At 41.0% G+C, this 12093-nt stretch overlaps 1 protein-coding gene across 1 annotated transcript in view; it reads left to right on the forward strand.

The window, feature by feature from the left end:
- Nucleotides 1-12093, forward strand: part of EMILIN2 (elastin microfibril interfacer 2) — a 60821-nt gene that overhangs the window by 45808 nt on the left and 2920 nt on the right. The window contains exons 5-7 of the mRNA XM_020970682.2: nucleotides 7682-8086; nucleotides 9692-9727; nucleotides 10518-10646. Of these exons, the coding sequence (XP_020826341.1) occupies nucleotides 7682-8086; nucleotides 9692-9727; nucleotides 10518-10646 (570 nt within the window). The remainder of the gene's footprint in view (nucleotides 1-7681; nucleotides 8087-9691; nucleotides 9728-10517; nucleotides 10647-12093) is intronic.

Raw genomic sequence — 12093 nt, forward strand, 5'->3', positions numbered from 1 at the left:
TAAAAAGATGGACTAGTAACCAAAAGAAAGTGTGTGATGGGTGCCAGTTTGTTGGAATTAGACATGGTTGAGATCGATGTTGATGCTATTTACCCTTTCCTTGTACTTTGCAAACAGTGGGGAATAACACTTGACCCTTCTGAAGAATTCAACTCAGTTCACACGGTCACTGTCAGAACTTGTATTAGGGACATGTATTCAGCTCAGTGGCAAGCAAACTCTGGCAACACCCGCCAAAATAGAAAGGCCTCAAGGAGGATACCTTTTTCTCCACTCATGCCACAGCCTTCCATGGTGTACTTGAGACCATCGTCACCTCTTTCCTGGACTGTTGCCATAGATAATGGTCTTCCTACCTCTAATCTCTCCCCTATCTAATCTATCCTCTACACAGCTGCCAGAAAGCACACGTCTGACCATGTCATTACCCTGCTCAATAAATTGCAATAGCTCCCTCTTACCTCTAGGATGAAATACTGTGATGGACAATTAAAACCCCTTACAGCCTAGCTTCAACCTACTTTTCCAGGCTTTTTTTTTTCTTTTTGGTGAGGCTACTGGGGCTAAGTGACTTGCCCAGTAAGTGTCAAGTGTCTGAGGCCACATTTGAACTCAGGTCCTCCTGACTCCAAGGCTGGAGTTTTAACCACTGCACCACCTAGCTGCCCCTTCCAGGCTTTTTATATATTATGGCCAGCCAAATTCTTCACACAGATTCTATGTGGCTTTGAGTAGATTTCTCCCCATATCTGGAAAGCATGCCCTTTTCACCTCCATTGAGACCTTTCCTGATCCCTCAGCTAGTAGTACCTTCTCCCCAGCATGTTACCTTGTATTTCCCTTGTACATATGTTGTTTATGCTCATATGTGTGCATTTTGTTGATCCCAGTGGAAGGCAAAGCAGGGACAGTTTGCTTTTTGCCTTTGTATCTCCAGTGCCTAGCCCAGTGCCTCATTTATAAAAGGGAATTAATAGGTATTTGTTAATTGGTTGGTTAATATGTTAGATTCAAAGGATGATTGCTAACTTGAGAAGTGGTAGATTAGGGAAGATTTCATGGAAGAAATGCCATTTGGGTTGGTCCTAAAGGGATGGGTGGAATTTCAGCAGGTGGAGATGAGGTAAGAGGATATCCCAGACCCACACAAGAATGGTATGAGCAAAGACATGGAGGCAGACAATTAATCTGGTAACAGAATACAGAAAGGATTGGAGCAAAGAGATTCTGGAAGGCAGGAGATATCATAGGAGGCCAGGCAAGAGGTAGTGAAGGCTTCAAATAGAATGATGACAGTAGGAATGGAAAGGGAGTCATTTGTGGGTGTGAGATAGATATGAAAGATAAGTTGCCAAAGTTATTTTCCTAAAGAGCATATCTGACCATGTCACTACCCTACTCAATAAACTCCATTATTTCCCAAGTGCCTGTAAGATCAAATCCTTTTGGGGTTTTTTTAAGTCCTTCATTTTTTTTCCTTCTGTCCCTAGTGCCTAGCACAGTGCCTGGCATATGGTGGGCACTTAACGAATGGCTGATTGCTCTTTGGGAGGCTGAATCGATAGTACTTGGTAACTGATAGAATTGAGAGACATTTGGGATGACTGAGAATTTTAGCTTGGTGACTGGAGAATGGTATTGCTAGTAAAAGAAATTGGGAACTGGAAGAAGGAGCTGATTTGTAGTGGAGAGAAATGATGAATTTGGTTTTCTGCTGAGAGATCCAGCTGGAGATACCCAGCTAGCAGCTGAAAATGTTGAGTTTTGTACCTAGAAAAGATGCCAGAAATGGAGACATAGATTTAGAAGTCATCTACATGGAAGGGATAGTTGAAGCCATGGGAGTGGCTGGAAAGAGTGACAGGAGGAAATGATAGAATCAGGGGAGGCAGAAGGGTGGGATAATGAGGGGACATGCTATTATTTTTTTAAAAATATTTTATTTTCCCCCAATTACATATAAAAACCAATTTTTAACATTCTTTTTTTTTTTTTTAAGTTTTGAGTTTCAAATTCTATCCTTTCTTCCCTCCCTCCCTGAGACAGTAAGCAATCTGATATAGGTTATACATGTGCAATCATGTAAAACATTTCCGTATTAGCCATTCTGTGCAAGAAAACAAATTAAAAAAAAAGAAAGAAAGCAAAAAAATTGTATGCTTCAGTCTATTCAGAGAACATCGGTTCTTTCTCTGGAGATGAATAATATTTTTCATCATGAGTCCTTTGGGATTGTCTTGGATCATGATATTGCTGAGAAGGCTAAGTCATTCACAGCTGTTCATTGTATAATATTGCTATTACTGTGTACAGTCTTCTCCTGGTTCTGCTTACTTCATTTTGTATTAGTTCACGTAAGTCTTTCCAGGTTTTTCTGAAATCATCCTGCTTGTCATTTCTTATAGCACAATAATATTTCATTACAGTCATATATCACTACTTGTTCAGCCGTTCCCCAATTGATGCGCATTCCTTCAATTTTCAATTCTTAGACATCATGAAAAAAGCTGCTATAAATATTTTTGTACAAGTAGGTTCTATCCCCCTTTTTTGGATCAGTTTGAGATAACAGACCTAGTAGTGGTATTGCTAGATCAAAGAGTATGCACAGTTTTATAACCCTTTGGGCCTAGTTCCAGGTTGCTCTCCAGAATAGTTAGATCAGTTCACAACTCCAGTTTTCCCACATCCACTCCAACATTTGTCATTTTCTTTTTTTGTTATATTAGCCGATCTGATGGAGGACATACCATTTAGATAACAGATGATGAAAAAAGATAGAGGGATAGTTGCCAGAAAGATAGGAGAGACAGGAGAATACAGTATCTTTAGGGCAGCTAGGTGGCACAGTAGATAGAGCACCGGCTCTGGATTCAGGAGGACCTGAGTTCAAATGCGACCTCAGACACATAACACTTACTTGCTGTGTGACCCTGGGCAAGTCACTTAACCCCATTGCCCAACAAAAACAAAACAAACAAAAAAAGATTGAGCCTTCAAACTCAGGGTTATAAAGTGCTAACAAACTTGAGTGACTGATGGAGAACATTCATTATACCCTTGAAAACACAAAGTTGTGATATTGAAAGGAATAGGTGTCAAGGAGAGAAGAAAAGGAACATGGAGAGCTGATTGCCTGCTAAATAAAGTCTCATCTTTTGAGCCTCGTATTTAAGATTCATCACAATCTACTGGAACCCTGCTTTTCCAGCCTTACCTCATGTGTGCTCTAGCCAAGCAATGCCCCCTGTACACACTGCCTAGTTTTTTGCCTCTATTCCTTTGCTCTGTGAGCCTTGAAAGCTTTCCTCACCCCATAACCTTGTGCTGAAATCCTACCCATTTTTTAAGGTACAACTTGTAAGCTGCCTCCTACAAGAAACCCTTCCTAATGTACCCTCTACCACCCAACTAATGATCTTTGACCTTTTACAATTCATTCTTAATTTTTGGTTTGTGTAACGTGTGTGTGTGTGTGTGTGTGTGTGTGTGTGTGTGTGTGTGTGTGTGTGTGTTGTATGTTCCTGTTAGGTTGTGAGCTTTCTGAGAGTGTGGACTGTGTTTGACTTGACTTTTGTGAAGAAGCGATGGATTGTTACCTGATACAGTGAATGCAATGATAATAAACTTATTTATTTAAAAAGGAAGGAACAAGGCTGGATTAGAGGAGAAACGAGTAGAAATATGACCCAGTGGACTTTAAGAACATAAACTAGACAGTTGAAAATAATACAAACTCTGGTCTCTGAGGTCAGAATTTGATTGTACTTGTCCAGAGGCCCCAGCTAAATAAGATGTACAAACACTTTGAAGATGGGGTATGCAGGTCTGTGAGTCCATGACTGTCCAGTTGGCATCAAGGCCAGAACCAGTTCTTTTCACCAGTCCTGTGGCCATTTAGGAACACCTTCCTGGAGTTTAGTTTCAAGATGGTATTCAAAGGAGGAAAGGGTGGCTCCTTCCTGGCCTACTTGAATCTATTCTGAGTTTAAGAAAAAGTGAATCAGGAGATTTTCCCATTTGAAATTCCCTCACTTAGGGATATGAGGACATAATTCCACTGAAAGTAGAATGGACAAAGGAATGGCCCCATGGGAGCTGGCCATTTTTAATTTTTAAAAAGTTGTTGTTTTTTTGGGCATTTTAAAGTGCGTGTTCCAAAGCAGTTAAGCGACAACCATCTAAAAAGAGTGGTTGTGGCCAATAGTACGTATATTCCACATGTGTATTTATGTAATATTAACTGCAAGCAAGGATTTCTGCTCTATTTTAATTATTAGATACCAGCACTATCCATCATATTTAGCCTGAGTTTTTCTGAAATTTAGCCTTGACTCCATTGCCATGGTTGTATACACTGTGTATGTCATTCTTTCAGCCCTGATTTCTTCACTTTGCATCACTTCATCTAAGTCTTCCTATGTCTTTCTGAATTCTTCATAGTCATTGTCCCCTGGCTACTCTGGAGCTTGCTGTTAAAGCAACAATAAGCTGTCCAGCGGAGCAGTTCAGATGCTATGGAGTCCTCTATGAGTGTCCATGCAGATATCCTGGGGCTAGGTTTTGGGTGACCTCTGATGAGTCTCTGGTTCATCACTTATAACTGCTGGCAAACAGCTGCTACTTTTAAGGGAGAGAATTCTAAGAAGCTTGAGGGAGCCAGAATTTGTTTATGTGACTAAAGTCTGGCCTACTAAAGAAGATAACATATTAATAAACTGCATGATTCCAAGCCAGTCATGTGTACTAGCACAGACTTGCACCCTAAGGGAAAATAGGCGAGTCTTCCAAAATTCAAACAGCAGGCAAGGAATCACTAAAATAAATGTGGGAACATTTCCCCTGTAGTCATACTATACTAGTTTAGAACCTCAACCTCCAGGATTCTGTTAAACCTAAGTCACCTGGGAAAAGTGTAATTGTAGGTCATTTGGAACTTAACATTTTCTGGAACAGAGGATGCTACTGTTAAGAACAGTCTGACAGTAAATAGGGCTTGGCATGGTTAGTTCATTATTATTGAAGTCTATTATATTGAAGTATATTAGAAATATGCAGTTGACCCTGCATTAAACAAGGCTTGTTGTCCCGAGAGAGAGAGAGAGAGAGAGAGAGAGAGAGAGAGAGAGAGAGAGAGAGAGAGAGAGAGAGAGTGTGTGTGTGTGTGTGTGTTTGAGGCAAATTGAGTCTTTGATCCTGTTCTCCTCCCAAGCTGATCCACATCCTCACACCTTTAGAAGTCTGCTATCTGGGCTGAAGGCAGTGATAGGATTGCAGAACTCTGCCTTAAGCAATGTTCAGTATTCAGCCCACTTGTGGATGCCACATTTTAGGAGAGTGACAAGCCAGAGTTCCTTCTGAAAAGGATGCCCCCAGAGGATGAGGGCTCTTAAAACTGAATTCTGTAAGAATTATGTAAAGACACTGGCAAGTTTAGCCTGAAGAAAAAAACTCAAGGGTGTGGCCGGATAGCTGCCATCAAATATTTGAAGATTGAAATGGGTTTAAATTTTTTCCAAAGGCATAACTAGAACCAATCGATTGAAGTTATAGGGAGGCAGATTTCAGCTCAATATAAGGAAAAAACGTCCTCATAATTAGAACTGCCGAGTAGGAAGTGAGTTACCTTGAGAGGTAATGACAAGGATACTTATCACAGATTTTCTGCTCAGCTGCCCACTGCAAATAGCTTCCATTATTGCAAGTCTTTCAGTAGAAAGTCTGAGCAGGATTTTCTAGGGGTGATTCATGTTTCAGGTAGGGGTCACAGTTAATCTTCCGAGGTCCTGTCTAGCTTTAGGAACCTTTTTTTTGGTTTGTTTTATTTAATTTTATTAATTTATTTTGATTTATCAATAATCACTTCCATATGCTTTTGAGTTTAAAATTTTTCTCCCCCTTCCTCCCCACCACCCTCCCCAAGATGGTGCACAATCTGATATAGACTTACATTCCTATTAAACATATTTTCACATTAGTGGTGTTGTAAGTAAGAATTAAAACCAATAGGAGGAACCATCAGAAAGAGGAAACAGAACTCAACAGAAGAGAAAAAAATAGCAATTCAACTTCCATAGTTCTTTCTTTGGATGTGGATATCATTTTCCATCATGAGGCCTCTGGAGATGTCTTAGATCCTTGTATTGCCGAGAAGGGTTAAGTTTATCAATATTAGTCATTGCACAGTGTTCCTTTGGTTCTGGCCATATCTTCAGAGCTCAGACTCATAATTAGTTTTCCAATACTCTTTTTCCATTTTAGGCTATCATCAATCTCTTTTCATTTAATGTTTCAGAGGGTTGGTGTAAGCAAGGCAATGCATATGAAAATCCTTTGAAAGCTGGAAAGCGAAGTTCAAATATAAGGCTTTTTTTTTGCATTTTTATTTTTTATTGTTTGGTAAACCTCTCAGAGGGATTAAAAATCTGGATCTCATGGGAGAATACCTAGTGGGAAAAGTAGCTCTACTGCTCTCAAATGGAGTTTGTTTGTACAATAAAGATTTGGTAAATTTCTGCATTAAATAAATGTAGACATATGTCTATATCACTCTAACTAGAAAATTTCTGGCCACAGGACTGATTTTAGTAGTGCCACCTGTGGCCTGCCAATGAGCTGGGCCCAAGCAGATTCAGCCCCAGGGAGTGTCTGTTACAGGTTCTCCACTGAGCTATCCATTGAAAATAACCAGAGGAAGTCAATGCCTTCATGGTGAGGCCAGGACTGAAGCATTTAAGGAGCTGGGACAGGCTCAGAGGAGAGAAGGTCAATATTATAGAACACCGATTTTTAGAACTGTGTAGATGGCTAAGAAAATGAGAACAGATTATCATCATTTATGAAACCGGAAAGAGTAATTAATTAGGCCAGAATTCCCCTAATTTTTTTTGTCTTTCATTTGGCTTTCTTCATGTCTCTGTCTTTTAGTCTTTGTCTTCTGTGAAAAGTGGACCCCAGTGCCTGTTCAGTACATTGAGATAATACTGTGACTTCTCATACTTCAGAGATAAACTCTTCATACACACCATATGTCTGTGTCATGGAATCTGTAGCAACAGAGGTTTTGACAACATGATAACAATGGAATATTGGAAAGTTGAACACTTTGGGAAGATACTAAAAACCCAGAGGGTACTGGAACAATGGATAGAGCACCAGCCAGAAGTCAGGAAGAAATGATTTCAAATCTGGCCTCGAATACTAGTTGTATGACTCTGGGCAAGTCACTTAATATTGCTTGCCTCAGTGTCCTCATCTATAAAATGAGCTGAAGAAGGAAATGGCAAACCACTCTAGTATCTTTGCCAAGAAAACCCCAAGTGGGATCACAAAGAGCAGGACGTGACTGAAATGACTGAAGAATAACACACAGTTATCAGGTACACTGTGTTATTACGAGAAGGCATTTACCAAATGGCCTCTTCAGACACAGCCAGAGGTTGTCGACTAGACTTGGGAAACCGAGCTTCTTAGACTGATGGGTCATTTTGTAAATCTCTTAGTGGAGGGATGTCAGCTATCTGACTTTGAAGGGTTTCAGGTTCTACTTTGTAGAAACAAAACACAGTCATTTGTTTAAAGGCTATACTATTTCCATTGTCTGTGTAAAGAAAACTGTGGTTAAACCATTTGGTGATTGACATTCCTAACCCTACCTCTTTCTACGTTTCCCAATGCTTAGCGGAAGCCCCATCAGAAATAGCCCAGCTCATACCACAACAACCAAGAAGCTCCCCTGAGCCATCACGACCAGAAGTTCCTGGAGAATCATCACGCCCAAAGATACCCCAGCAGCTTCCAGAATCAAAAGGCCCCCTGCCTCCCAAGACTCCTGGGAAACCCTTCCAGCCAGGAATACCTCAGCAGCCTTCACAGTCAAAGACTCCTCTACAGCCATCGCCCCCAGAGTTACCTGGGTGGACAGGTTTGCCCTTCCTACCAGGATCTACAGGGGTCATCATGGAGACTGGGGAAGCTGGGCCTCCTGGGAAAATGGTAATGTCAGGAAGAGGTTTGCCCAATGGTGTAGATGGCCAGGATAGTCGGTGGCCCATCCCAAGCTCTGAAGGATATGCTGGAGCCCCGGGTGAGTCATGAATTAAAGCCATATATGTATATAGTAGCCAAGTAGTGGAGGGGGGATGAGAATCTAGGTCTCCTGACCTAGATATGGCCTCAGTCTCTTAACACAAATGGGAAATTCATGCTATTGGTTCCAAAAGGGACCAGGGAGAAAACAGTGCTGGAACACCCTTAGGGAAGCAGTTGTAAGGACACACTCTCCCATGGTGTCAACAGCATCAATTTCCTGGGGAAAAGGAAACACATTCGTATCATTTTCTACATCAGAGTGACAGGGAACATTAAACTAATTAGCTCAGGTATAGAAAAACTTAGGAACCATCAGAATGGAGAATCATAATTTTAAAAGATGTTTATTAATATAACAATAATCTTTTATTTTTGTATCACCAACAATTCCCTCTGTAACTTTTTCCCCTCTTGGAGAGTTATCCCTCATAACAGACATTTTTTAAAGAAGAGAAATAAGAGAAAAGAAATTCAGCAAAACCCATCAATCTGGCTTTATATGCAACATTCCACATCTGTAGATCCTGCCTTCTGCAAAGGAGTGGTGGGAGATGTCTGTTCATATCTCTTCTTAAGGACCAGGGTCGGTTTTTCCATCATATTCATGTACCACCAATATGTTTATCCATCCTCCAACTGATGGGTCCCTACATTATTTCCATTTCTTTGCTACCATAAAAAGTGCTACTAGAAATATTTTGGTGTATATGGAGCCTTTCTTTTAGTTGGTATTTTCCATCAGTAATAGAGTCTCTGGTTCAAAGGGTATGGCTGTTTTAGTCCCTTGATTTGCACAGTTCCAAATTGCTTTCCAAAATAGGCTTACCAATTCACAATTTTTATTGGTGTGTTGGGGAGAACAAGTTTTAAAAAATCATCACTAGATAGTAGTTTGTTTGAAAAGATCTTGACCTTGTGACCTTGGGCAAATCATTTATTTTCTGCTTCGGTTTCCTCAAATGTAAAATGGGGATGATAAGAGCACCTACCTTCCAGGATTGTTGTGAGGATCAAATGAGATAATATTTGTAAAGTATGGTGGTACAGAGGTGACCCCAGTTTTTCTCAGGTTATACTAGCAGAGCTGAGGCTTTATAGGTTCCTATGAAATTGGAAAGCCTTTGAGGATGGTTCTGTTAATGAACTGTGTATCTGTTATCCAAGGACCAGCCCAAGTTCAGATGGGTTCATCATCAGGTGATTTCTTTCTTCTTCTTCTTTTTTTTTTTTGGCCATAGCAGCTCCTGAAGATAGTCTACTGAGGTGTGTGGTTTATGTCAGCCTAAAGAACCTACGTCGATGACAACACAGGCCTTTTAAAGTATTATTATAGTTATTTTTGCCATCTCAGTCTCCCTCTGATAACTTTCCCATTATCAGTAGAACCCTGGAATCTAACTCTGAAAGTTGGGAAGGCTGGGGTAGATGGAAGGCCATTATTCTGGGACTGAGAAAACTGTGTTTTGCTGTTAGTATGCATGTTTACTTAATCATAAAGATAAAAACATTGTTGTTTTCCATCAGTGACATGGGAGTCCAACGTTATCAGTTAGTTATGTATTAGGATTTTGTGTAACATTTGAAACTTTTTGTTTTGCAGGATACCCTAAACCACCACCTCCTGTGGAATCACAAGGTAATGGCTGGTGTCAGAGGGATATGTTATATATGTGTGTATATGTTATCCCATTAGATCCTTACAGCAGTCCTGTGCCTGGGGCACAGTCCTTTTCTGCTTGGCCTAAGTAGATAAAAGGACTCCATTGCAGGTGGTGGTCAGACTCTGCTTCTCAACAGTATGGAATTCATTCCTGAAATAGAGAACTTTGCTTCATAAATCTTTCTGTCTCATTTACATCCCAGAGCCCGTGTGTGCGTGGGTCTGCTACAAACCTGTCATGTTAAGACTTTATGGGTCCCAAGCTAAGTCACGTTTTCCAACTGGATCTAGGCAGAACTGCCATCCCAGAATCTACCTACTCAGATTCCTCAGCTCCCAAATTCTTGCCTTCAAAGGCATTCTGCAACATGTGACACTAATCTGAGAATTCTCTAGGATATTGGTAGTGGTTGCTGTTTCAAATTAGAAGAAAAGTGGTGCTACCCCTTAGAAACTTGCAGAATGGCTCTGGGAATAAGACAGAGCTGGAGGGGGTTTTTGAGATCTAGTTCAATGTTGTTACTTTAACCTAAGAAATTAATGGGTTAGAATGGGGAAAATGACTTGCCCAGGGTCACAGGTACTAAGTGACCAGAGGTAGCTCTTTCTACTTTATTACCCTGTTCCCACCCCTGACCCTTACTCTCCATTCTCTCACCCCACCCTCCAGTCACCCCCAAACAGACAATGCAGCAGGCTGGGAATGGGAAGGAACAACCCCAGCCCAAAGAGCTCTGACAAATCAGTTTCATTTCCTCTGTTTTAGGGATTCCTACTGCCTCTCTGGTGTCATTTTCTGCTGGTCTGACTCAGAAACCTTTTCCGAGTGAAGCGGGTGTGGTCCTTTTCAATAAAGTGCTTGTGAATGATGGAGAATTTTACGACCCAAACACTGGTAAGCTTTTGTGGGAAATGGGAGTTGGGATGATGAGGCAGTATGGACACCTTTTGATTTCAGCCTCTCCTCACATGTTCTGTTGTTTAGCCCTCTTGACCCCAAAGTGTTGGGAAACCCTCCAAATCCCCATAATATATTTGGGTTCATAAATCCCACGATGGCATCCTGTCTGGGAGAGACTGGCAGCTCCATCAGGTGTGGACGCCAAGAACTCAAGAGGGTCGGGATTGCATAATTTGTATTCTTTCCAACATTGCTGTTTTTAAAAAAGAAATTTTGCCCCGTCTCACATGCAGCAAAATATGATGTGCTTTAAGGGTCTGGAGACCAATATGCAATAACATTTTCTTGTTATGAGATCACCATACTTGTCCTCAGCATTCACTAGTCAGTAGAACCTCTCTTGGCACTGCTCTACATGCTCCTCCCACAGGCTCCTCATCCATAGGAACCACCAGAGGTTTCCTTGTTTATCTTTATCTGACACTCAATAAGTGTGCACCATGTGCTTTGCACTGTACTGGACATAAAGAGACACTCTCCTTGGTTTCCCTTCCAATTTTGTGTATTATTCAACGAAAAGGAAAAAAAAAAAGATGGCAGGGAACCAGATTCTCTTCTTAATGGGGATGGGAACTCTGCATGTTGTATGCTGTCAACATAACTTTAGACAAGGATCACTTTGACTTGGTGTTTGGGACAAAACCAGCACTCTCCTCATCCTCCCGGGTGTGCAGTGAAACAATAGGAGGGACATTATCGGCTTCCTTTAGGTGGAAACAGCCTGCCTTCTGATTCCAAGCCCTATGGCCTTGGGCTCCTAGCTGCGTCCTGGACTTCTCACTATTCCTGAACTCCTAGGCTTGCCCACCCATAGTGTGGAGCCTGCTGAGCTCAGGTAAAATCAAGGGAATTCACTCTTATAGTCCCTCTTATCAATTAGTATTGGTACTTCTTTCACCTGGGAGGGTGGGCACCACAGAGGAATGGAAGAAAATAAATTGAAAACATTTAACATTAACATTAAATGAAAACATACAAGATGGAGGTATTGGTGGCAAGCCTAGGGAAGACTTAAAAAAATCAGCAAAGGCCATTTTCTGAAAGAGTCACCTGGGGAGCAGAAGGTCCTGGACTTTATTGTAAGGTCTGGGGAAGGACAGAGGATACAGCCTAACAAACATTTATCAAATATCTGCTATGTGAGGAAAAACAAAACCAAACCATGCTGGGTACTACAAGAGATACTACAAGCTTTGTATTTCCTATTTGTTCATGTTTAAATAAAGCTATTTACATATACTTTAAGTTCCTCTGAAAGCCCACTTTTGTCCAGACAGCTTTTTAAATTTCTTTATCAAGGGTTAGCAACTTGACTGGGACTGTGGAAGTATAAAATTTTGCATCAGTCCTCCCCAGAGAGTGACCTACATTCCAGTGAGAA

This window comes from Phascolarctos cinereus, unplaced genomic scaffold (assembly GCF_003287225.1).
Source record: "Phascolarctos cinereus isolate Bilbo 61053 unplaced genomic scaffold, phaCin_HiC Scaffold_4;HRSCAF=312, whole genome shotgun sequence".
In the NCBI taxonomy this organism is placed as follows: domain Eukaryota; kingdom Metazoa; phylum Chordata; class Mammalia; order Diprotodontia; family Phascolarctidae; genus Phascolarctos; species Phascolarctos cinereus.